Below are 27,761 nucleotides of genomic sequence, written 5' to 3' on the forward strand. Positions count from 1 at the left end.
CAAATATTTTTTTCTTACTTACCTCTTCAAAATCTTGGTGCGTCTTATACACCGGTGTGTCTTATAGTCCGAAAAATACGGTATGTTTCTTTCCCTTCAGGGTCTCAGAGGCAGCCTCTCTCTTCATTTTTGTCCTCAAAAAAAAAAACCATCGGGATAGGTTGGGCTGAAAAGAAGGGATCTACCAGTGAGGGCAACCAGAAACTGGCTTTTCCTAGTGCCAGTCCAGTCCTTTAACCCACATACCTTAACTGCTTTTCTTTTATCTACTTAATGTCAGGCCAACCTCTGGAACATGCAGCATCTTGAAAAACACATCCATTTCCACAGTAAATCCCTACCCTTTCAATTCATGATCCCCAAGACAAAGAGCATACGTCCTCATTCTTTTCCTGAAATAAATCACCTCTAAAGTGGCATCCAGAGAATGCCAGCCCAGGTGAGGCATTTTACAACTCCCCACTCCCTGTTGACTTCTTTGTTCCAGTCGATTCGCTTGCTTGCTCACATTCAGTTTACCTCTCCCTCCTGAAAACTAGCCTTACCTGTTTGCTGCCAGTCCTCCCGTGCCCCTTTTTATGGAGAAGGAGGAAGACGAAGAATACACGGTTGTTCTAAAAATGGATGAGATGTGTGGGCGAGGCCTAATAAGGCAGGACCACAAGTGGGGTGGCGAAGAGAGGGGAAAAAACCTCTACTCTACTCAACTCTTCCACAGACACTTTTGCAGGAGGCAAGATGATGGACGCGCTGGCAGTCCCCATGGTACTTTTGATTGGGATAACAATCAATGCCGCTCATGCACAAGGTAAGAGGGTCGTGGCTTGGCTGTCGTTTGAATTAATGCAATCCTCATTTGGAATTGAAGGTATAAAAGATAAGGTGCTACGTCTCTCATCCAACATCCTCAGGCTAAATGGGCATTAGCCAACATCCTCAGGCTAAATGGGCATTCCTCAGCAAAACGCAAATTATTTAGGGTAGGTGGGACTGTTGGCTCTGTGTCAATCTACTGGGTGAAACCTGGCGGAAGATGGAAGGCAGAGGGAAATGTTCCCACAACATGCTAAGCTTCGTTAATTTATTTCTTGCCAGTCAGTGTGGTGGATACATGGTTCAGTGTATTATTCCAATCCAGAAGATTAATTAAATCAGCAATCAAATTAAGCATCTTGTGCGAATGGGCAGCCTTTGGACTGCAGTGGTCTACCTCTAGCTAATTATGGTTTGTTCTTTTAATGGACAGATTATTAACAGAGCCCTAGATTTTCACTGTTCACGGGGAAAATATTAATCAATGTATAAGTGATTTGGTGGAAAGAGAACGAACAATGATTTGTATAGAGACCTTTCCTAAAATAAGGGGAAAAAATCAGGACCTAATTATGAAAAGGTCACTCCATTCTCCAGTTTCTGTTTTTAAAGAAGAAAAATGGGCATTTTTCAATGGCATTTTTACACTTTTGAGAAAATTTTAAATTAACAAATAGCATAAACTGTCATAGGCAGCAAACTGATTCAGCAGATCTTGACATGGAATAGATGAAAGCAAAGGGGAAAAGCTACTTTAAAGTCAACCAGTGGAAAATGTCCCCACTTCTTTAATAATTAAGACAACGAAGAACCTTTGTAATATATTTAGTAATCGTAATCTAACTGATGTCCTAGAATCCCTAGATTTACATGGACAATTTTCTGATTGATATCCTCGTTAATTTTTTTGGTAATAAGCTCATTCAAACAACTAAATGGACAAAGCGTTTCTATTTTAAAAGTAAGATTTCTTTCCCAATAGACTTTGTTTCTATTCTATTTTTGTGAGTGAGAACTAAAGTTATGGTTTGTGAGATAATAAACAAGGTTGTATAACCTTCATTTATTACAGGGTGTTTAAATTAGTGTTTACTTTGGGTGATTGCCTAGACCAGTGGTTCTCAACCTGTGGGTCAGGACCCCTTTGGGGGTCAAACGACCCTTTCACAGGGGTCGCCTAAGACCATTGGAAAACACATATCTTCGATGGTCTTAGGAACCGAGACACCAGTTTGATGGTTGGGGGTCACCACAACACGAGAAACTGTATTAAAGGGAAGGTTGAGAACCACTGGCCTAGACAGGTCCCTGCAGTTTTCTTAAGACTGTGGATCAATATTCTAAGACCACCTCCAAGTGTTCATAGTCTCGATTGCTATGCTTGACTGGTGGCACAGTGGTTAGAATGCAGTACTGCAGGCTACTTCTGCTGACTGCCAGCTGACTGCAATTTGGTAGTTTGGATTTCATCAGGCTCAGGGTTGACTCAGCCTTACGTCCTTCTGAGGTCAGTAAAATGAGAACCCAGATTATCAGGGGCAATAGGCTGACTCTGTAAACTCCTTAGACAGGGTTATAAAGCGGTATAGAAGTCTAAGTGCTGTTGCTGTTGCTATCCCAGCCACCTTTCTCATGGATGGTTGGCTGATGATTCTTGACATTCTGAGCTTCCCTCGTGTGCATCTAAGTCAGCACAAGCTTATGTGCAACCTTGGCTTATAGTCAGACCCCCCCCCCCCAAATGCACATACAAAGGACACTTGGGTAAGTGCAGTGAGTTTTGAAGATTTCTAAACCAGACGTTTCTGGATCAAGTCAAGATTTTTTCCCCAGAATGATATGTACATTATAAACAGCATATTAACAGATTAACATAGTTGGAAGGGACCTTGTAGGTCATCTAGTCCAACCCCGCCCCCACTCAAGTAAGAGACCCTACACTATTTCTGACAAATGGCAGTCCAATCTCTTCTTAAAATCCTCCAGTGATGAAGCTCCCACAACTTCCAAAGGCAACTTCTGTCCCAGAAGTTCCTCCTTATTTCTAGGTTGAATCTCTTCTTGGTCAGTTTCCATCCATTATTCCTTGTCTGGCCTTCAGAGGCTTTGGAAAATCACGATGGCATAATGCCAGCTCTTTCCTTATTTACGTGTATCCTGACTCAAGTGTAAAAATAGTGAAGCTAGCATCACAGATCATGGCCCTCCTTCCCTATGGGTGCCCATGGTTAAAACTGATGGTCTATCCATGTATTCAAATTCATCTCTTCCCCACAAAGTCAGAAGGGACTTGGAGATCTTTTTTTTTCCCTGAAAAAAGTTTTTTATTGGTTTTACAGAATTTTAGGGGTTAGGGTAATAAGTATGGATAAAAAATTTTGACAGCTACATCGTGCAGAAAATGGTATTCCCCCCAAGTCTCATAACCTTTACAAAATAATAAACAAGATATTATTGCTTGACTAAATCTTGACAGCTTATTTTTACATTGTATCTTTCAATAGTTTCAATCATTTACTTTGTATCTAACAAACAGTTCATTGTATCAACAATTGCAATATTTTTCCAACTTACTTCTGTGTTCTGAGTCTTCTCATTGTTGCCTCCTCCCCTCCGCCTGCCAGCAGAGCCTCGGCCCCTCCCTCCTTCATATCTTGTGTACTGTCCTCCGCTTTGTCTAGGAGTGCTTTGTTTTTTTCCATGAAGGCCTCTGCCTCCATAACTGTATTAATTCTAACTCTACTGCCCTCCCAGAAAATCAACATACCTTCTGGCAATAGCCACCTAAACCAGAGACCCTTTTCAAATAATTTTTTTGCTAAAGAAGAATATTTTTTCTTCTTATCTCTTACTTTCTTCGGGATCTGTTTCAGGATGGCTATCTCTTTGTCCTTGTATTTTAATGTTTGCCCCCTTTGTGTCCCCAGAATCTCATCTCTTGTAGCCTTTCTAAGAAATTTAATATGAACCTCTCTTGGAACATTGTGTGTTCTAGCATAAGCTGAATTAACTCTATAAACCAAATCAATATCCCATCCTAACTGCTGTTTGTCTTTTTTAATATATTCAGCTAACATTGTAGTCATAATCTCCTTCAAATCTTCATTATCAGTCTCAATTACGTTTTGAAATCTAAGAAAAAAAGACATCCTTTCAAATTCCATTTTTATCATGTGGTTCTCAAGTTCTAGGTTCCCTCTCTGAACTACCCTCACCTCCCCCCTCATCTCAGTTGCCCCCTCCTTCAGAACATCTATTCTTTGTTTGTTTTGTGCAGTTTGATTTTGATTTTCTCTGAGTTGTTCATTCATTTCTATCAATTGTTTTTTCAATTCATCCTGCCCTTTTAAAATCTTTTGAAGCAGCTGATAAGTTACTGAGTCCTCTTCAGGGGCTTTTGGTTGTAGAAAAGAAGTTAGTGGCTGTTGTCCAATTGGGCTGGATGTTGAAGATGTTGGAGCAGATCCTGGCTTCCCACGCGGTGGTTTCTTCGGGGCCATCATAAAAATTCAGAGATATCTATGTCCATACAAAGAAATGGCGACTGTGGAAAAGCACAACCAAGAGAGGCCACGAGGCAGACAGTCCAGACAGGAATAGAAACCTTTTATATAGTTCAAATCCAATCAATTAAATCAGTTATTCCAAGTCCAAAATACTGAGTGGCAAGAGATGCTTCTGGGAGTCACGGAGGCATAAGTACAAAGCCAGAAAGATTTTTCAAAGGAGGAGTCTGATTTCAAAGTGCATGAAGTGCAAGGAGGAAGTGTGCCATCTTGCTCTGCCAGCACCGGAGATCAGGAAACAACAGATCAAAAGTTTTCAAAGTTTTTAAAGAAGTCGGATCATCACTTTTCTTTCACAATTGCATTAAGGAAGTCATTTTGCCATTGCTTATAAAGAGTGAGATTCTTTTTTAAGACTCTCTCTCTCTCCTCCGAGAGAGTAGAGATAAATCCAAAGCCGCTTGTCCGAGGGGGGGGTAAATCCCCCTCCCTCCAATCACACTTCCCAGAAAAGGATTGAAAGTCTTATAGAAAGCTGATGTTCTTTCATTTAAATGACAAAAAGAGAATTGGGGAGGATTCCCATCTCACCGCACTTCAGCTGTAGCCTTCAAATTGCCAATCATCCAGCCGCCTCTCAGTGAAAGCGTGCGGGAGCGTAAAAGCTCCGTCGCCCGCCCCCTCTCGCCTCTCAGCTCCTGGGGCAAAGCCGGAGACCGCTCCCCGCGGCCGCCGCCGATCCAGGGGGCCCCCAGCAAGCCGCCCCTAAGGCAAGGCGGCACTTCAAGGCACCCTGTGCTCCCCCCAAGCCAAGGGGAGCCCACCAAGAGAGCGCAGGGTGGACGAACACGTCCGTCGCTCTCAGTGACCGGAAGCACTCTCCGGGACTTGGAGATCTTCTAGTCCAACACACACACACACTCCCCACTCAGGCAGGAAACCTTATACCATTTCAGACAAATGGTTATCCAATCTCCTCTTTAAAACCTCCAGTGTTGTAGCACCCACAACATCTGGAGGCATGTTCCACTGATTAATTGTTCTCACTATCAGGAAATTTATCCTTAATTCTAGATTGTGTCTCTCCTTGATTAATTTCCACCCATTGCTTCTTATCCTGCCTTCAGCTGCTTTGGAGATTAGGTTAACCTCCTCTTCTTTGTGGCAGCTCCTTAGATATTGGAACACAGCTATCATGTCATCCCCTACTCCTTTTCATTGAACTAAAAATACCCACTTCCTGCAATCATTCTTCATGTGTTTTAGCCTCCAGTCCCCTAATCACTTTGTTGCTCTTCTCTGAACTCTTTCTAGAGTCTCAACCATTTATATTGTGGAGATCAAAACTGGATGCAGTCTTCCAAGTCTGTCCTTACCAAGGCATTATAAAGTGGAACTAACATTTCACGTGATCTTGATTCTGTCCCTCTGTTAATACAGCCTAGGACTGCCTTGGCTTTTTTGGCAGCTGCTGCACATTGCTGGCTCATATTTAAGTGATTGTCCATTTGGACTCCAAGATCCCTCTCACAGTTACTACTTTTGAGCCAGGTACCATCTATACTGTACCTGTGCATTTGGTTTTTCTTGCCTAAATGTAGAACCTAACTTTTTTCACCATTGAATTTCATTTTGTTAGATAGGGCCCAACGTTCAAGCCTGTCAAGATCCTTCTGTATATTGAGTGGGGAGGAGCCGAAGTCACGACGAGACGATGTGCGATCTCAATGCTCTGAGATTGCAATCGATACTTTTGCCGCTGGGTAGTCCAAATGGACCTAAACCGTCCCGCAGAGATGGTGAACAGGAAGAATATGTCTTGCTGATCTCGGGGACATTGCAAAGTCCCTGATTGATCCAAGAGAAGTTCTTCAAGCCGGTGACAAAAAATCCAGCCATTTGGCTGATGAAGTCGGGGCAGCTCCAAAACAGAAGGATATGGAAAGAGAAAGTGTTTTCAGCTGGTGAGGAATTTTTACTGTTTTAAAAGTGACTTCCTATAAAAAACTTAAAATTAATTTAAATTAGAGAACAGAAGAAATAAGTGGTGGAATTAAATTTGGAATGGTTTTGGACAGTGGGTTATCTTACTTTTTAAATGCTATCTTCACGGATGGAATTTATGCAAGCCCTTTAAAACGAATGGATTAAGTTTTCTTCTTCTATTTTTTTTCTTTCATTATTCTTTGTAACCTATGGACTAAAACTCTCCTCTTTCATTACTGTGGGTGTTTTTCTAACTCATTTAAGAATCAGACTTTTTTAACTTGAAATACAAAAAAGATACAAAAAGAAACAAAGAAAATTGCAACATTGCAACAATAACACTGCTACTCAGAGGCTGGAGGTTTGTGTATTGGAAATGAAACACTTTTATTTTTTTCCCACTGATTATCTTGGCTTGGCACTTCAAGGTCTCACTGCTTGTTTATAAAGAGTGATAAGAAGAAAAGCACATAAATGTTCCTTTGAAGAGTATTTTTAACCAGAGAAAGGTGAAAATGAAAGGTTATTGTGAATCTATGCTTAATCCTGTTAAATCCTTCTAAGCTAGAGCAGCAGTGTTTGTTAGTTGGAGATAATGGCACAATTTCAACAACAGAAAGAAGTTTTAAGTCTGCAAAAGACATTCTCAGAAATACAGAAATTATCAGATACACGTGAGAGGATAGAGAAGAAGTTGGAAGACTTAGTGCATCTAACAGAAAAATATGATGAAGAAATTGAAGATGTTTATCAAATGGAAAAAGTGGCGGTTAAAATCCTAAAAATCGAAGAGGAAAATGAATATAAAGAATTAAAATTGCTGATATTTATAGTGATTGGTTTGTCTCTGAAAAGGGAAAGAGTGGAATACTGAAAGAGGAATTAAATGGAGGGGAAATCTACCCTAGATGGCAAGATACAGAAGAAGAGAAAACAAAAGAATTTATGGATTTAAAGAGAGAAATTTTATTAGCAATATTATAGATAACACTACCGACAATTAAAGATAAACTGATTAAGGAAACAGAAGAAGGGCATTGAAATTACATGAGAGACTTAATAAGCAATGAGTTGCTAAGAGGAGTCATACAAATTTGATTAAGGAGATGATTAGAGGACTGATACCACAAATGGCAGAAGACATGAGACTGTTTTGCTACTGGAAGGATACAGGTTGATAGATGGAAGAGTATAATTTAAAACTAGTTAAACTTAGTGAAATTTAGTGACAATAGATATAGTTAAATAAATAATTGATAATGATAATAATGTATACAATGTGTAGTGTTATGATAAGTAATAATTGGATATGAATACTGAATGGTACCCATGAAAGGAAGATTAGAAATCCCTTTGGATTATATATAAAGCTTAATTAAAAAAAGAATTAAGTTAGATTCAGTTAAGTCTTGACTATTAGGGGCGGAAATGATATGATACAGGATATAGTCAAATAAAGGAGGGATAATGATAACAACGTATATATATGTATGGGTACAACATAAGGAAATGGGATGTAAATTGTAAACAGTGATTTGGAAAGAAGGATTAGAAAACTTTGTATTAAATATTATGGATGTTTAACTACAATAGGACATAAGGATTTAGTGTCATTGGAGGATTTTAGAAATAGTAAATGAAATACCAGTATGTGGTTATGTATTAAATCTTGGTATATTTTATGATGAAGGACGTTTAAACAATTATAGTCAAATGAAAATGGAGGTATGATGATGGTAACATGTATAAATATCTGAGTTAAAATACTTGAGTTAATATGAATTATGTTTGTTGACTGTGGAAGAGATGCACGAAAGCCTTTTTGTAACCAACTGATACACTTTCTACAGTATGTAAAGAAGGATGTGTTGTGTTTGTTTTGAAAATTAAAAATTTTAAAAAAACTTTTATATCTAAAAAAGATCCTTCTGTATAATGAGCCTATCTTCTGGAGTATTTGCTTCAGATCTTTCTCTGCAGAATGGCAATGTCTGGTGAGAGAGGAAGGAAACAAACTAGAAACTCAGCTGATCGCTGAGTTTTAACATGCCTCTACCCCATAAATCAACATAAACTATTTGCTAACCTAGGGCCTGAAGTTGAATAGGGATCCGCCGTGAAGCAATAGGTTTTACATCACAAAAAGCTTTTTGCTAACTCAAGAACTTGCAGACAACATTTTAACTAGATGCCAAGGAAAAGCCCACTTCCCAAAATATGCACAGAAATGCTAGGGTTTAGTGAACTTAATGAAGTTGGGGTTAGACTAGAGTTAGGGTCTCCCATTTTGTGTCTTCATCCTCCAGCATGCTCATAGCCGATGATATAAACAAATGGGGCAGCAATATTGTAGTCCTGTGATGGCGAATCTATGGTGTGCGTTCCACAGGTGGCAGACAGAGCCATATTTGCCAGCATGGCAGCCCTCAGCAGGCCTCAGCTCCCCAGCTGATTTTCGGCTTTCCGGAGGGTTGGGGGAGGCCGTTTTCACCATCTCCAGGCTTCGGGAAAGACTCAGGATCCTAGAGAGGGCGAAAAATAGGCACAACGGGCCAACCGGAAGTTCATTTCCGAATTTATGGCTGTCCCATGGGACCTGTTTTTTGCCCTCCGCAGACTCCAGAGGCTTTTCTGAAGCCTAGGGAGGGCCTCCCTCATGCCGTTTTCGCCCTCCCAAGGCTTCAGGAAAGCCTCCAGACTCAGAGCATGGGGAGGGCAAAAATCCCTCCCCCCACGCGGGGGTCACGTGCGCATGCACAGGCGGGGTCATGTGCGTGTGTGCAGGTGGGGATCGCTTGCACATGTGCAGCGGGGTGGGCATGTGTGCACACATGATAGTGTGAGTACACACACAATTTTGGCTGTACACACCTTTAGAAAAAGGTTAGCCATCACAGTTGTAGCCTATTATCAAACACCAATGTCCACAGGCATGGTTTAAAAAAAGCCAATTGGCAGCCACCTCAACGTAATCTACCCTGAGGGTAGAACAAGAAGCAATGGGTGGAAACTAATCAAGGAGAGAAGCAACTTAGAACTGAGGAGAAACTTCCTGACAGTTAGAACAATTAATCAGTGGAACAGCTTGCCTCCAGAAGTTGTGAATGCCCCAACACTGGAAGTCTTTAAGAAGATGTTGGATAGCCATTTGTCTGAAACGGTATAGGGTTTCCTGCCTAGGCAGGGGGTTGGACTAGAAGACCTCCAAGGTCCCTTCCAACTCTACTATTGTATTATCCAGTACCAAGAAGAAACCATAACATTACAACAGATTATGTTTGAAATTCAAAAATTATTAGAAACATCAGAGAGACTTGAGAAGAAATTGGAAAATATAGATGGTAATATAGCAAAATTTGATAAAATTGAAGATAGCCAGCTAATGGAAAAAGTGGAGGTTAGAGTCTCAAAAACCCAAAGGAAAAATGAACAAAGAGGCAAGATAACTGTGGATATTGACAGTGATCTGAGCATGGTTGGAAATGGAAAGAATGGAACATGGGAAGGGAAGAGAGATGGAAAGAAGCTCTACCCCAGATTTCAAGGTATAGAAGGAGAAAAAAGAGAAGAATTGATGGATTTAAGGAGAGGAACTTTGACAAAAGCACTACTGGTAACCAAAGATAAGCTGATTAAAGAAGCTGTTGGAGGGTTTCAAGAATTTATAAGACATGCAACAAGCAACAAGGTGCAAAGAGAAGTCCACACAAAGTTGATTAAGGAAATAACCAGAAGATTAATCCCACATAAGGCAAAAGAAATAAGACTGTACTACTACTGGAAAGACACAGGTTGAGATATGAAAACTATTAACAAAATACTAGCTAAATAGTTAAAATTAGAGCATTATGTTAAAAATGAAGTGATAATGGATATAGTTAGATAGATAATTGATAATGATATAATGTATACATATGTATTGGTTTGACAAGAGAAAATTTGGTATAAATTTTTAAATGGTGACCATGAAAGGAAGTTTAGAAATTTTATTATGTATGAAAGCCTATGTCAACACCTAAGGCATTTCCATGACTACTATCACCTTGAGAAGGGGAGGGAAATTCCATGCATACTTTTGGCCAGACTAAAAGTCTTATATTTCTGTACTGGGATGTGAATGCGCATGTCCAGAACCCTGCCTTAACGTCCTGTTGGAGAATGTGATTGATGACCTCAGCCAGAGGGGAGGGGGCACAGGGGTAAAGGTCAAATGCCATTAAGTGTGATTTAGTTTCAGCTACACAGAAGTCCGTGCCAAGATGTTAGTCCTAATAAATGAATGGTTTTACTTTGAATTTTGTCTCGGGGCTCGTAAATTAATTAGGGCAACTCTTGGAACCTTCACAGCCTATAATATTGAAATTGGATTGATCATTGATATAGTTAGATAAATAATTGATAATGATATAATGTATACATATATATTCGTTTGACAAGAGGAAATTTGGTATAAATTTTAAATGGTGACCATAAAAGGAAGTTTTGAAACTTAGTTATGTATGAAAGCCTATAATATTAAAATTGGATATAAATTGTAAACAGTGATTAAGGAGGTTTAGAAACTTCGTTATCAAACATAATTAATTTTTATTTAGAACGTTTCACAAAGATAGAATGTTGTTGGATGATATTGAAAATAGACAATGGAATGCCATTATGTGGTTTTGCTTTGAATTTTGGAATATTTGTTATAAAGGGATGTTAAAAGAACTATAGTCATATGAAGGCTGAGGTATGATGATAGCAATATATATATAAATATATTTGATGTAAATATATATAATTTGATATGGATTTTAGGTGATGACTGTGGAAGGGGTGCACGAAAGCTCTTTGTAACCAATTGACACACTTTTTATAATTTGTAATGGAATATGTTTTTATGGTGTTTGTTGTGTTTTGTTTGGTTGTGTTTATTCAAAAATTTAAAAAGTATTATATTTTTAATTAAAAAAAGAACAATTAATCAGTGGAACAACTTGCCTCCAGAAGTTGTGAATGCCCCGACACTGGAAGTCTCTAAGAAGATGTTGGATAGCCATTTATCTGAGGTGGTGTAGGGTTTCCTGGCTAGGCAGGGGGTTGGATTAGAAGACCCCCATGGTCCTTTACAACCAGGAGTGGTATTCACTTACCTTCCCTACCAGTTCGCAAATGTGAGTTCACTCAGCCTTCCGTGTATGCGCTTTTGGCAAAAAAAGGGGGGGCCTAAATGGGATGCCATAGAGCCGGGGTGGGTGGGTGGAGCCACCCTCTATTTCCGCTACCGGTTTGGGTGAACCGGTCCAAACTGACAGAATACCACTTCTGATCTCCCTTCCTACTGCTTATCTATTTTAATACAATTGTGATAAACAAGAGTTGTTAGGAGAATGCCTTAATTTTTTTTATCTCCGGTGATTAACCCATTGCAGAAAGCACTATATCAGGGATGTCAAACTCAAGGCCCGGGGGCCAAATCCGGCCCATGGGGTGCTTAGATCTGGCCCGTGGGGCTGCCCTAGAAACAGCAAAGGAGCAGCCCATGGCTGAAAACAGAGCTCAGGAGCTGTTTTCGCTGTCAGGCTGCTTGAGCCCCCACAGACGTCCCCGACGTGAGTGACATCAGGCTGGCCACGCCCACCCTGGCCACACCCACCCAGGCCGCAAGGTCAAACACAACCTTGATGCGGCCCTCAATGAAATTGAGTTTGACACCCCTGCACTATGTGGAGAAGCTTTGGGGTCTGAATGCAGAGGGAAACTCACTTTGTTTTCTTTGTTTTCCAGAGCTGGTTGACTATACGCCTCATCTGACTTCTGAGGAAATGGAAGGGAAGATCACTGCTTCCACTTTTGCCCTACAGCAACCGCGTTGTGTTTTCAACAACCTTGTCGATCCCACTGATGTTATATGGCTGGTTGTGGCTCGTAGTGATGGTGTGTTATGATTCTTAGCAATGTACTAGTAATAAGTTCTAAAAGAGAGGGAATAACCAACCCCAAGTGGTCCCTTCTAGAGAAACAGTTCTATATCACAGTTGCAATTACTAGATTGTTTGTTTGTTTCTTTGCGTGTTTGTTTGTTTGTTTGTTGTTACTGAAAAAATACTAACCCCAGTTAAACTCTGTAAAAACCAGGTGAGGTGGTCAGTAACCTTACTGGGCAAATTAAATTCCTGTGCGGTGCTTTTTGAGCCCTATGAGCCATGGTGGCGCAGTGGTTAGAGTGCAGTACTGCAAGCTACTTCTGCTGGCTGACGGCTGACTGCAATTTGGCAGTTCAAATCTCACCAGGCTCAAGGTACTCAGTCTTCCAGCCTTCCAAGGTGGGTAAAATGACCCAAATTGTTGGGGGCAATAGGTTGTAAACTTTGTAAACCGCTTGGAGAAGGCTGTAAAGCACTGTAAAGCAGTATATAAGTCTAAATGCTATTTTTTCATAGAAGATCCCTCCTTTTAAAGATTTTTCTTGGTTCAAAGATAATGTATGGTTACAGTCTCTACTATATGATCCAGTTTAGCTCCAAGACCGAACATTGCATTAGATAAAGCTTTGGAAGTTCTAATATCGCTTCAGGTGGGATTGGATGGGGAATTACAATCCTCAATTTCCAACAGGGTGAATTAAAATTCAACAGCAAATCAATGATTTTCAGAAATGGGATTAGAGGAGGGTGGGCATTAAAAGAGGCCTTAAGCCATCATTAAGATCAACAGCTTTATCTTATTTTTTTATTCCGAGACAACCCTCCAAACAAGATTTGGACATTTCAGGGTTCACTCTGGCAATGTGCATAGACTTGTTCCCAAATGAACTTAACAACTGCAGAGTATGAAAGGAAAACAGCTGGACTGGACCTCAATTGGATGTTAAGGGAATTTATTTTATCGCAAGGAATGATTGCATGGCATATGTGCAGAAATGACCTCTACGAGGTTGTAATTGTTCAGGATTCCTGCACTGACAGTGGATTGCAAAAGAGAAGCCTGAAAATAGATTATAATGATAGTAATAATAAAGTCCTGGCTTTTTTCCAGGCACAATAGGTTAGCTTGCATCCAGCACACACTCAGTTTATCTTCGTGGTCAGAAACTGCATAAAACTCCATGTATTCATTAAACCAAGTGGTCAGTCAGCTACCCAGACTCACAGGTGATTCTGCTTCACCATTAGATCACCTTTCCAATACAATACAATAAAATAGCAGAGTTGGAAGGGACCTTGTGTCAGCGTTCAGATTTGGGATAATGTCAGCGTTCCAAATATCATGCAGAATTAAATCAGACTCCAAGGCAGAGCTATCCTTAAAGTTCCAATTTAATAAGACAGACATGTTGGCATCAAGCCGTGGAATCCCAAATCTGAAAACTTCCTGGGACTCCACCCAGTTGAAAGTTCATGATCTTTTCCCCACACCCATAAATCCATCACATGGTCCAATCTTCTTCGGCCATGCTACCATCTCCACCCAGCTGGTTCCGGTCAGGTGCAGAGGTGCGGAGACAAAAGATGACCTTGGCTTCTATAAAGGACTGACAACACACATTCCATAACTCTACTCCTTTCTATTCCCCCCTCCCAATTACTACACTATTGAAACAGCACAGTGAATTAATAGAAAGTGTGGCAGGCCAAGATCCTAAAAAGAACATAACAACAGGCCTGACACCTTGGAGGTTTTCTAGTCCAACCCCCTGCCTAGGCAGGAAACCCTATACCGTTTCAGACAAATGGTTATCCAACATCTTCTTAAAGACTTCCAGTGTTGGGGCATTCACAACTTCTGGAGGCAAGCTGTTCCACTGATTAATTGTTCTAACTGTCAGGAAGTTTCTCCTCAGCCTCTGTTTCAGGTGTCTTTCCCCCCACTTGGAACTGAACCAGATAGATATTTCTTCCAACAATAGGCAGGCTCTATTACAGTCATAACTCAAATACTAAGTGTATCAAAAAGACAGTACTTTCCAGAACCACTGGAAACAGAATTATATGTGTAATAAGCTGTCCCAAAGGGAGTGGCCTTTGGTTATTCCAGTTGTCACCCACTAAAATGTTTAACAATAACAGAATAAGATGGAAAGAAGGCTTCCAGGTGATTCCCCTCTTCTATCGTGACTCCCTTGTTCCAGGTGATTCTCTCTGCTTCTACCAGGTGATTCACCTGCTGTATTGCGCTGTTGGAGGAAATGTCCTTCTGGGTTCAGTTCCAAGTGGGGGAAAAGACAGTGGAGACATAGAGGTTGCTTGGAAAGATGGTTTAATGGTGGACAGGACCACAGGGCTTGAGCTCATGAACAGAAAAGGGGGATCACATGCTTCCAGATGTTGGGTGAAGAAGAAAAAAGTGTGAGATACTGAAATACCCTGGTATTATGCCCTCTGTGGGCTTTGATCTTGATCTTGTATTCTTTTTTTTAATATTTTCTTTTATTTTCAGACAAACACAAACACACAACACATATAACATAAAAGCCTCTTCAACTATGCACAGTGTGTCGATTGGCTACAAAGTCTTTCTGTGTCCTTTCCGTAGTCCTCACTTGAAGTTTATCAACGTTCACATATTGACAATCAAGATATCTTTGTATACATTGTTATTATGCTTCCTCCTAGTATAAGTCATTCAATCATTTTAGCATTGATAACATTCTCTAATAATTTCCAATGATCTTGATCTTGTATTCTGATTGGTTGTCAGACTCCCATGGGGCCATGCAAGGGCAACTCTCTAAGCTGTGTTTTGAGTCCAAGTTTGGTTGAGCATTGCTTCTTCCCAGGTGCTAGGTGGTGAGATGGGTAAAGGGCTAATACTATCATGCCTTAATCCCATCACCCTGGAGCTGGAGATCTTTGTTATGTAGAATAGACTGACTCAGGCCTTTTAATGGCTTATTGACAAAGGCAGGGGCTATTAAGAGTGAGTCTGTTTCCTAATTAAAAACATGTTTCTCCATTTCTTATCTAGGGAAATATAATATTCTGCCTTTTCAATACTTCCCAAGATATTTCATTTTTCTAGGAGAGGAATAGCTGCTAACTTCCTACAGTGCCATTGTGCTACTGGTTGGACTACCGTACTGTTCTCTACATGCTCTACTTGTTGAATAGTACCTATTCATTTGGGTGCGAAATGCAGCAGCGTGGGCAGTTAAATATGTTTCTAGCAGAGCAAATCTTGCACCTGGTTACCAGTTTGTTTCCCAATCCAATTCAAGATGGTGGTTTTGACGTTTAAAGCCCTAAGTGGTAAAGGGGTAGGGTTATATGAGAGATCACATCTTCCTGTCCCACCAGATCCAGTGGAGAGGACATGCTACAGGCTCTGGCAAATAGGGAGCTATATTTGGTGGGCCGTAAATGATGGACCTTTTCTGCTGTGACATCCATGTTATAGAATATCCTCCCCCTGAAGTGATGCCGTCTTGATCACTTTTGACTTTCTGAAGAAGATCTCTTGAGACTTGGTTGTGCCCTCAGAGCCAGGGATTCCCAGAGACTGGCGAAATATTATGATTATTAACACCCATTTTTTGGTGCTGTCCATGGGATTTTCAGTCTCTTCAGGGTTGTCATCTCCTCTAGGACTGACCGGTTTGATTGCCTGCAAGTCCCAGCCAGACAGTCCTAGAGGAGATCAACCCTGACTGCTCTTTAGAAGGCCAGATCCTGAAGATGAAACTTAAATTGTTTGGCCACCTAATGAGAAGGTAGGACTCACTGGAGAAGAGCCTAATGCTGGGAACGATTGAGGGCAAAAGAAGAAGGGGACTGCAGAGAATGAGGTGGCTGGATGGAGCCACTGAAGCAGTAGGCGTGAGCTTAAATGGACTCCAGAGGACGATAGAGGACAAGAAGGAGGAACGTTGTCCATGGAGTCACGATAGGTCGGACTCGACATCGCAACTAACAAAACGTCCCTTTGCCCAACATCTCTTCTTTGCTTTTAATGGTTTTAGTAACAGTAACAATCCTTTGTGATTTGTTAACGTAACTTTGTTGTACATTAACGAACGTCACTTATATTGTGAGATGAATAATATTTAAATTTGATGACAATTTGGTGGATGAGGCGTGATGGATTCATCACTCACAACTTCAGCTTTATTGGAATGGAGAAATAATCATTTGCTCTTTGTCCCTCTAGCTGTGAAAAGTTTCGAAAATCCCGAAACGCCTGCAGCCCTGCCTTACCAATCTTTTGACAAGAATCATTTTTACATGACTTTGAACACCACAGTGTCAAACTACCCCTGTCCAGAAAAAAGCGATGCTATTACCATCCTGCGTGTGGGGAGTGAAACCCAGTGCGTTATGGATCTTTGGCGGCCAGATTGTAATGGTCCCCTCCCAGGCCCTGGACCGTACAGGTGAGAAAAGAATATTAAAAGTTTCCCTGAAGTTCCTGCTGCCGCTACTACTGGTTTACCCGATCCGGAGCGAACCAGCAGCAACCCACTTCTGGTCGGTAGGTAGGTAGGTATAGGTATACATATGTACTGTAGATGTATAGATACACACACACACACACACACACACACACACACACACACAGAACATCTCCTACATTTTAATTTTCCATTTGTTTCCCCCCCCCCCCAAAATTTGTTTATTTTACTTCTTTCTGCATTTTAATTTTTAACATGAGGCTTTAACATGAGGTTTCATTTGTGTGTGTGTGTGTGTGTGTGTGAGAGAGAGAGAGAGAGAGAGAGAGAGAGAGAGAGAGATCAAGTATAAATCCAAACATTTGAAACATTCATACTCAGTGTTGCTACTCAGAACAATTCTGTTAAGAATAAAGCTATTAATATTACTAATGAATGGTGACTCAGCTGAATACACTGGGACATTATTCAAAGCTCTTTGCTTTTGTTTTTCAGCCTAAGCATTTCCTCTCTTTAAGCATCTTTAAATGCCATTGATCCAAAGGAAGGTGTATTTTCATTTTCCACATGAAAATATCAATATCTGTTGCACAGTTAACTTTCAGGGTAAACAATGTTATGCAGAGCACTGAAAAGAAGTAAGAAACAATAAGCCAAAATAAATAAATAAAAGATATGAAATGACAAAAAAGAAAAGATAGAGAAATCTGATTTACGTCAATTCCGTTATTAACCTTTTCATAGCCTTTTACCATTACAAATTCCCTTTGCTTCCAAGACGTATAGATGTCACTATTTACACTCCCTTTTGTTCTTGAATTGTCCAGTGTTTTGTAACAATAGATCTAAAATGTCTTCTTCTAAGAAAAAAAGCTCAATCAATTATTCAGATTGCAATAGCTTGTCTTAGGAAATATAGGCAGTAAATCACCAACAAGATTCATTGTCTAAAGGTTATTTCTCCAAGAATCTTGGACCAAAAAAATATGACTAATTGGATGTTGTCACATGCATGCCTGACAATCAGCTGGCCGGCGTGCATGCACAGGCTGGTTTTCGGCACTGCCATGCGCGTTAAGGGATTGCGCTCCGGAAAAGCTAAATTTCCGGGTTTTAACACGCATGCACACCCAACAATCAGCTGGCCGGCGGGCATGCTCACACTGTTTTTTGGCACTGCTGCGTGTGAGAAGGACAGCTGATCATCGCGAGCACATGCATGCCAGAAACCCAGAAGACAAACAGGCAAGCCGGGTGACATGCGCATATGTGCCATAGATTCGCCATCACAGTTCTAAGCCAACATGAGCGGTGGGGGATTGTGAGAAGAGAATCCAGTGGAAGATTCATTTTAAAACTGTGATTTGCCTAGTTTAGAACTTACACTACAATTGTCAGGTACTTCCTTTATTGATCTGGGACAATCAATCATCAATCTATCAATCATGTGTTCTCCATCTCAGAATGAAGGGACAATGATCGGTTTTGGTGCTCATATTCAGAGGAGGGTCCCAAAACCAGAATAAAAGAAAGGTGTGGGTTTCAACTGGCCCGGGAGCCACTCATTCTCCATGCCTACGCCAGAAGTGGTATTCAGCCAGTTCTCTCTGGTTCGGGTGAACCAATAGCAGTGCCTGTGGGAGGCTCTTCCCCCCCTGGCCTGACGTAATGCGTGACCTTCTGCGCATGTACATAAGATGGTGCTCATGCGCAGATGCAGTGCATGTGCTCACATTTACAAACCGGTAGGGAAGGTAAGTGAATCCCACTGCTGGTCTACACCAAGCCTACCACACAGTGGTGGGATTCACTTACCTTCGCAAATGTGAGCGCGTGCTGGGTCTGCGTATGCATAACACCTCCTGTGCATGCGCAGAAGGTTGCGTGTTATGTCGGGGCAGGTGGGCATAGCCTCCCGCAGCCACCGCTACCAGTTTGCCTGAACTGGAGAGAACCGGCTGAATGCCACCTCTGCTGCCACACCACACCAAATTACGAATCGGTTTCACCCACAAAAGCACATCATTTTTCTTTCTCATCCTCCCTGTTGTTCAGGGAGAAGGTTTACCTGGAAAACCTTAACTTTTCTACTGATTATTTAATTTTTTAAAAAAAATTCTTTTCTGTTCTTAGGAGAGGGGTGGTCACGAAGCTCTGCCCTGTATGCCATGCACATTAAAAACAGGCAGAGCTTTTATCTGATGACCATCTTGACTTTTTGGGACACTTTGCAGGCACGCCTGCTCTAATCTCTGGTCACCTGCCTATTCCCCACTGTGCTTGCCTTCTTTTTATAGCTGATGTTCTTGTTAATGACACTTGTTCTGAGTTGCAATTGTTTTTAATGAGGTCCTTTTATTTTCATCTTATAACACTGTATGGTTCTTCCCCGCCATTACCATTTTCTCAAATCTGTATTTCATTTCTCTGTTTAATTATTAAATTAATATTTAAAAACCAAATAGAAATACAACTTACGCTGTTCAATTAATGTTAGCCGCGGGGTAGAAATTTGTTAATTAAATTAACAAGCAAGGCAGTGTGGTTATTGGGCAACACCCCCCCCACCCCCCCAGGAATTTTGAAATTCGGCATTTAAAAGGCAGCTAAGGTGGGAAGGGGCATGGTGCCTCAGTGGCTAAGATGCTGAGCTTGTCAATCAGAAGGTCGGCAGTTTGGCGGTTCGAATCCCTAGCGCCATGTAACGGAGTGAGCTCCTGTTACTTGTCCCAGCTTCTGCCAACCTAGCAGTTCGAAAGCACGTAAAAAAATGCAAGTAGAAAAATAGGGTCCACTTTTGGTGGGAAGGTAGCAGCGTTAATGTTAATGGTAGAATTTAGAATGGCCTTACCCAACCAACGTTGGTCACAAGCATCACACTACAAACCCCATACTTCCCAGCCTCACTGAGTGTTGAAGTCAAGGGCATGTGGGGAAAAAAGATCAGGCAGGAACAGTTGCCATTTATTGAAAAAAAGCAATTACTGACAAATTTTGCAACATCCGTCACTGTCACTAACACACAGCCTTCCCTTCCTAGGGTCAGGTTCCTGGCAATAAATTCAACAGGCGTCGTCGTAAAGGAATCAAAATGGTCTGATCCCATCACACTGATTCAAGGTAACCAAAAATGGGCACACTAGAGCATCACCTGTCATAGGTCCAGCCTGTTCAAATCCCATTCATTTTGGTCAGGCAGCCACACATGGAACCTACCTCTGCAATATTTCATATACCAGGGATGGTGAACCTTTTTTGGCTCGCATGCCATAAGTGGGGGGAGGGTCGTATGCAGGAGTGCTGCACCCATAATGCAATGCGTGATCCCCCCCAGTGCGCATGCACACACTACAGGCGCGACCCCTCATTTTTTACATGCTTTTTTCACCCTCCCCAGGCTCCAGAGGCTTTATAGGAGCCTGGGGAGGGCGAAAATAGCCTCCCCGCTCTCCCCGGTAGCCCTCCGGAGGCTTCCGGGACCTTCAGGACGCTTCCCTGAAGCCTCCGGAGCAGTCAAAACGAACCTCCGAGCAAACCGGAAGTCACTTCTGGTTTGCTCGGAGGGTCGTTTTGAGCACTCCGAAGGTTTCAGGGACCTTCAGGACGCTTCCCTGAAGCCTCCGGAGCAGTCAAAACGAACCTCTGAGCAAACCAGAAGTCCGTTCCCGAACTTCCGGTTTGCCCATAGGGCTGGTTTTTTGCACTCCGGAGGCTTCAGAGAAGCTCATGAAGCCTCCGGAGGGCCTCCGGGGGGGCGGGGAGGCTCTTTTTGCCCTCCCGAGGCTCCTATAAAGCCTCTGGAGCCTGGGGAGGGTGAAAAATGGCTTTAAAAAAGGGTGAACTCAGCTGGCCAGCGTGCGCATGCACCCTGTCCAGCTGACAGGCAGGGTAGTGCCTCGCATGCCCTGACAAATGGCTCCGCGTGCCACCTGTGGCACGCGTGCCATAGGTTCACCATCACTGTCATATACACTAACCTGAAAATAAGCATTAACTTCAGCTGGGTTTCTTTCTGAAAAGGAACGAAACCGTTGTCTATTGAGTCTGCCTTTCTCCCCTGGGAGGGTTAGTTTTAGTATTGTGATTTTTGCCACTCTTAGTTGTTTTGTCCTGGGGTTATGTGATCCCGTTTTACAACCTTCTAACAAATAAAATTGATGGGAAAGCGAGATTCACAACCATGTTACTAACTTAACGTGCAGTGATTCACTTAACAACTGTGGCAAGAAAGGTCATAAAATGGGGCAAAACTCACTTCATAACTGTCTTGCTTAGCAAATGAAATTTTAGACTCCATTGTGGTCATAAGTCAAGGACTACCGGTACAAATCCAGGAAGACTGGTATTATATCAATCTATCCTGTTGGAGGAGGTGTTTCGGTGCTCTCTGAATAATTCCGGTTCACTTCCCTACATATCTCGATTTCAAAGAAATATTTCAGGCATTACAAGAACTATTCTAGTGCTGGAGCAAGGGAAATTCTTCTAAGACGGCACCTTGAAAAGATTACATGATAAAAATATGAATTTGTTTTTTCACCAGGGAGAAATCCTGACAGAATTGTTGCCAAGCCCAGACGACGGAGAGTTGAGACGAATATCATTGTCACCATCCTCTCCATCCTCTCTGCCATTCTCCTGGCTGCTCTCATTGCTGCCTTCATCTATAAATAGTATGCTTCATATATCTATGACTATATGTACACACGCACACACATGTCCAACATCTATCTATCTATCTATCTATCTATCATCTATCTATCTATCTATCTATCTATCTATCTATCATCTATCATCTATCATCTATCTATCATCTATCATCTATCATCTATCATCTATCTATCATCTATATGTTGTGGCCCAGCAGCGCCGGCTGAGTTGTTGTTGGACTCTGACAGCTCAAACTATTATGGGACTGCTCTGGAGGATGAGGAAGACTCTGGAGGGTGTTTGGAGTCAGAGCAGGAACTAGAGAAGCCTGTTGGCCCCCAGGTGGCATCTGAGTCAGGGAGCAGTGAGGAGGAACAGAGGGAGGCTGTCCCTGATGTGCGTGTACGTAGAGCTGAGAGGAGACAGGAAAAGCTGTGGAGAAGACGTCATAGAAGGAAGTAGGGACAGCTGATTAAGGGTGTGGCCCCTCCCAAAGAGTTTATAAGTGGAGCGAAGGGGAATCTTTGCAGGAGACAACAGTCCATATTCAAGCCATTGTGAAAGCCTTCTGTAAGTGTTATTTTGTGTTTGTGAAGAGAACTTTCTAGGCTCCCAGCCAAGGGGTGGCTTTATCTATGTAATTAATTGTGGCAGACAGCCAAGCCTGGGTCTGCATATTACTGGGATTCATGGGGCAGAACTCTATCTATCTATCATCTATCTATCTATCTATCTATCTATCTATCTATCTATCTATCTATCTATCTATCTATCTATCTATCATCTATCTATCTATCTATCTATCTATCTATCTATCAATCATCTATCTATCTATCTATCATCTATCTATCTATCTATCTATCTATCTATCTATCTATCTATCATCTACTTTATTTTTCAGAGTATAAGACACGCCAAGATTTTGAAGAGGCAAATGAAAAAAAAGTTTTTGCACTCTGCAGACCTCCCCAAAACGGCCCATTTTTCGCAAAAACAGGGCTGTGTTTTGTCATAAAAAGGACATGCATAGCCTTTAGGAGGCTTATAGAGTGCTCTTGGAGGTCGGGGGGGAGGGCAAAAATCGGCTTGTTTTTCACTCATTTTTGCCTCCCCAGCCCCCAGGAGCACTCTGGAAGCCTCCTATAGGCTATGCATGGCCATTTTGGTGAAGGAAGCGGAGTTTCAGGAGACCAAAAATGCTGTATTCAGTGTATAAGATGCACCCAGATTTTCAGCCTCTTTTTGAGGGAAAAAGGTGCATCTTATACTCCAAAAAATGTGGTATCTATCATCTATCTATCTATCATCTATCTATCTATCTATCTATCTATCTATCTATCTATCTATCATCTATTATCTATCTATCTATCATCTACCTACCTACCTACCTACCTACCTACCTACCTACCTACCTACCTACCTATCTGTTGTGTTTCCCCAAAAATAAGACATGGTCTTATTTTCTTTTCGGACCCAAAATAACACTAGGTCTTATTTTTTTCGGTGGATGTCTTACCCACTAACTTTAGGATCACTGCAGCCATGTCTCCCATGCCTGACACCTGTTGCGCTGCTGCCTGAGTTCTTCTGTGGTCGCTTGTGGCCATTCGCAGCCAACACCATTCGCAGCTCATTGCACCAGTGCTACCGCATGTGGCAGGAGGTTGCGTGGTGCGTTGTGCCATTGTGTGTGTGAGCGGCGGCATTGGCAGGATGAGCCTTGTGGTGTCCCACTGAGAGTGGCAGCACCAGCATGATACATCACGTGGCATCTGGTCACGAGCAGCCACAAATGGCTGCAGACGTTGGGCAGCAGTGTGACAGGTGTCAGGGCATGGGAGGCCTGACAATGGTGGTCCTAACATAAGCGGGTGTGGTGCATGGGGAAGCTCCACCCACCACCACCACCCTAGCTTGATTTTTACGCCTGTGCCTTGCCCCACTTGTACAGCCAGACAGTGGGCATGGCTTAACTAGGATTTATTTTAGGGGTAGGGCTTACATTGGGCACAGGCATGAAAATCAGGGTAGAGGTTGTTTTGGGGGTGCTGTATTTTTTGGAGTATAAGGCGCACCAGAGTATAAGACGCACCAAGGTTTTGAAGAGGCAAATTTTTTTTAAAAAGTTTTTGCACTCTGCATACCTCCCAAAAACGGCCTGTTTTTCACAAAAACGGGCCCATTTGGTTTTTTTTTAAAAAGGGCAGGCATAACCTTTAGAAGGCTTGTAGACCCTGGGGAGTGGGGAGGGCAAAATTGAGCAAAAAACGGCCCATTTGTCACTCATTTCTGCCCTCCCCAGCCCCCAGGAGCACTCTGAAAGCCTCCTAAAGGTTCTGCACAACCATTTTGGTGAAGGGGACAGGGTTTCGGGAGGCAAAAAATACTGTATTCAGTGTATAAGATGCACCCAGATTTTCAGCCCCCTTTTTTAAGGGAAAAAGGTGCATCTTAAACTCCGAAAAATATGGTAGGTCGTATTTTCAGGGAAATATGGACACATACACACACACACACACACACACACACACACACACACACACACGAAGATCCTTATCCTGACCGATTGGGTACCTTGAACCCATGGAGAAAGGTCCTTTCTTTACACACTGTGATATAGCTCACTTGCTTGGAGTATTTTTCTTGACATTGTGAGAAAGTTCACACATTTCACTAGAACAAAAATCTGCTTGCTTTTAAAGGTAAGCCGTTGCGATTTCTACACCATTATTTACAGCTTAGTACAGTGTGTGAGGCCAGCCAAATGTGGTTTACTCAAAACCATGTTTAACAAACGTTTGGCTCAGCACAATAGACAAACACATCCATCTGGAAAGTCCTCCCAACCATGAGGGAAAAAGATTCTTGCTGAATCTGAACTCTGACTGAATGGAGTGGACCTACTCGTCTAGGAGATGATGAACCTAACTAAGATTTTCTACATTGTGGTGGAAGTTCTCCATAGTCTTTGGTAGGTCTTCCCCAAATTTGCTACCTGAGATTCTACAAAGTAGGAACCTTATGTACCAAAAGACAACACTTTTGTCTGCGGTGATAGGCTTCTCAAAACCTAAAGTCGCTGTGGGAAGGCTGCCATAAAACAAATTGGGAAATGTTAATGTTCTTCAGCTAGTTGTCTACTAGGTAGGCTGACCCTATTATCCTGCATAATTTCTCATCCCTACATTGTATACCATCTTCATTACTCCTTTGACTTTCTTTTCCACAGTTCCAGCATTTGTGACCAACCGATGTCTACCGATTTTGTAGGAATACAGGATCCACCCATAGTACGCTACACCGCTCATAATGGACATGATCATTTGTCCAACAACTTCTGAGCTCCTACGTTGCTGAGGATCAGTCAGTATTTTCTTTCCTTTTCCTGTCTGCTTCCTGTTTCATTTATTAATTGCAAACTTCCAGGTGGTTTTTTTATGTTTGAAGAGCGGCTGTCATCTCTCATTCCTTGCCCGCTCAGACGAAATGGGAGGAGGCGAGCGCGGCTATCTTAAGATTAAACGATGGCTACGCATTCTGAGATAGCCACACTCATCATATACCAACGATTTATATCAGTTGATGTGAGATCTTCGCAGAATCAAATTGCTGGAAGGGAATGTGAAGGCAGGAATCCTCAGACCATCCTAGACCAATGGCTGTCCAATCTTTGTTTGAAAACTTCCAGCGATGGAGCATCTCGAAATTCGGCTCAGCTGTGCTATTGCTTAACTGTTGTTGTAGTCAAGAAATTCCTCTTTAGTTTGAATATGGATCTCCCTCTATGAAGCTTCCATCCTTATCCAACCACCAGGAGCTTTGGAAGCAAATCCAGACCTTTTTTTTTCAGTGAAAGCCTTTCAGGTGTTTGAAGATTTAGCGGCATTCTTCTCTCTACAAAAGAAATCCTGTAATTACAAGATCTTTGCCACTACCAATTCCATCTTTCGTAGTTACTTGTAACAGAAAATGACAATTAAACCAGCTTCATTCTGTAATTCAAGTACTTGACGTGATTAGAACTGATGCATCTCTTAAGCCAATGGAAACTGAGTAGATCAAAGCTGTCAAACTCGCAGCTCAGGGTCCACATGCATCATGCACTGGCCACACCCACGTCCAATTTAGCGGGGGGAGGAAAGTCGCTATACGCCACATGATGATGCTTGTTTGACACCCTTGGAGGAGATGATCAATGTTCTTTCAAAATTGTTTGCCTTCTTGGATTGAAAAAATGATTTGTAATGTGATAAATATATTGGAGATATTTCTTTTATCAATAGATTCATAATACCTGTGGAAAAGGTTATCATTTGTGCTTATTCTCCTTAATGAAACTGCATCTAGATGGAGGGAAGTATGCAAGATCATGTGAAGTGTTAATGAGACCACTCGTGGAATATTCTATCGAGTTCTGGTTGCCACGATAAAAAAAAAGATGTTGAGACTCTAAAAAGAGTCTAGGGAAGAGCAACAAAGATTTAGGGGACTGGAAGCTAAAACATATGAAGAATAGTTGTGGGAATTGAGTTTAATGAAAAGAAGGACTAGGGGTGACATGATAGCAATGTTCTAATATCTAAAGGGCTGCCACAAAGAAGAGGGAGTCAAGCTATTCTCCAAAGCACTTGAAGGCAGAACAAGAAGCAATAGATGGAAACCAATCAAGGAAAGATCCACCCTAGAACTAAGGAGAAAATTCCTGACAGTTAGGATAATTAATCAGTGGAATGATTTGCCTCCAGAAGTTGTGGGTTCTCCAACGCTGTAGATTTTAAAGAAGAAATTAGACAACCGTTTGTCTGAAATGGTAAAGAGTTTCCTGCCCAAGCAGGGGTTTGGACTAGAAAACCACCAAGATCCCTTCCAACTCTGTTATTCTGTTAAGGTACTTATTATATGAGTTTGCCTAACTTGTAAGCCATGGCATAATGGGAGTGGGAAAAGGTGAGTTGGTTCTATGATTAACATCTAAACATCATGCAACCCTCTAAGCTCTTAGCTTAGCTGGCCCAATGCAATAATTTAAATAGTTTTATTCCTATCTATCATGTAACACTAAACAATTATTCTTGCTTAAGGTGCCAAGAAGATATGATGTACAAAATGCATACTTTCTGGGCTACATGTACATATGCCAATCTATCTTTGATCAGTCATTGTAGGGTCCCTTGGAGAGTCATTTGTATCTCAGGAAAAGAGGTGGACAATTGATATAATTATGATCAGCGGCCTCAAAATATTCTCATTGGTCAGTAGCAATAGCACTTAGACTTATATATTGCTTCATAGTGCTTAAGAGCCCTCTCTAAGCGGTTTTACAGAGTCAGCATATTGCTCCCAGCAATCTGGGTCCTCATTTTACCGACCTTGGAAGGATGGAAGGCGGAGCCAGCCTTGAGCCAGTGAACTGCTGGCAATGGGCAAAGTCAGACTGCAATACTGCATTCTAACCACTGTGCTGTTGAAAGAAATGTCCTTCTGGGTTCAGTTCCAAGTGGGGGAAAAGACACTGGAAACATGGAGGCTGCTTGGAAAGATGGTTTTAATGGTGGACAGGACCACATGGCTTGAGCTCCTGAAAAGAAAAGGGAGAATCACATGCTTCAAGGTGTTGGGTGAAGAAGAAAAAGGGCAGAGATGCTGAAAGTTCCTGGTTTTATGCCCCCTCTGGAGGGCAGAGCTCTTCAAGCTCTTGAACACGAGCTTGTATTTCTGATTGGTTGTCAGGCTCCCATGGGGTCATGGAGGGGCAATTCTGTAGGCTGTGCTTTGAGTCCAGGTTTGGTTGAGCATTGCTTCTTCCCAGGTGCCATGTGGTGAGATAGGTAGAGCGGTCATCCTACCTTTGTTATGTATAGTAGACTGGCTCAGGTCTTAATGGCTCATTGACAAAGGGAGGGGGGAGCTGTGTTTTTTCCTCCCTTTTAGGGGGAAATATTCTGCCCTTTTAATATTTCCCAATATATTTCATCTTCTAGTAGAGGGGTGGGTATTAACTTCCTACAGTGCCATTACAGCTCCAGTAATGAGAACATTTCATTTTGTTAACCAACTAGGACAACAGTGGGACAGCAGGATCACTAACATACTCTACAGATCCGGCTGAAGAATTTTTGAAAAGAAACACCAGTGTATGCTACATCCATTAAGACAAAAAAAAAAGATGAAACATGGGTCATGATGTCAGAACGTAAATCCTAGCTATAAAGGCAAGACAAGAAGGGATCCACCTCCAATTCCCATTACAGCTTAATGTTATATTTATTCTGATGTTTTAAAAAAAACTTGAAGGGATTTGTAATAGGATTTCTCTGTTTTAAATCATTTGTTTTTGTGAAGCAAAATTATGAATATTATTAAGCGTAAATTTATATTCTTTCACAGCCAAGATGTGATTGTGTTATTTTTATTGCATTTCCCAAGGAGTTTTTATT

General features: G+C 41.7%; 1 protein-coding gene across 1 annotated transcript; it reads left to right on the forward strand.

The window, feature by feature from the left end:
- The first annotated feature begins 699 nt into the window (after nucleotides 1-699).
- On the forward strand, nucleotides 700-25,661 carry LOC309387958 (uroplakin-3b-like). Its single transcript, XM_081944905.1, has 6 exons — nucleotides 700-808; nucleotides 12,075-12,224; nucleotides 16,434-16,656; nucleotides 19,715-19,794; nucleotides 21,218-21,347; nucleotides 24,554-25,661. Exons 1-6 carry the CDS (start codon nucleotides 739-741, stop codon nucleotides 24,663-24,665), a joined length of 765 nt encoding a protein of 254 aa, XP_081801031.1. The 5' UTR covers nucleotides 700-738; the 3' UTR covers nucleotides 24,666-25,661.
- Nucleotides 25,662-27,761: the final 2,100 nt, after the last annotated feature.

This window comes from Natrix helvetica (genome assembly GCF_964273705.1).
Source record: "Natrix helvetica genome assembly, chromosome: 2".
NCBI lineage: Eukaryota > Metazoa > Chordata > Lepidosauria > Squamata > Natricidae > Natrix > Natrix helvetica.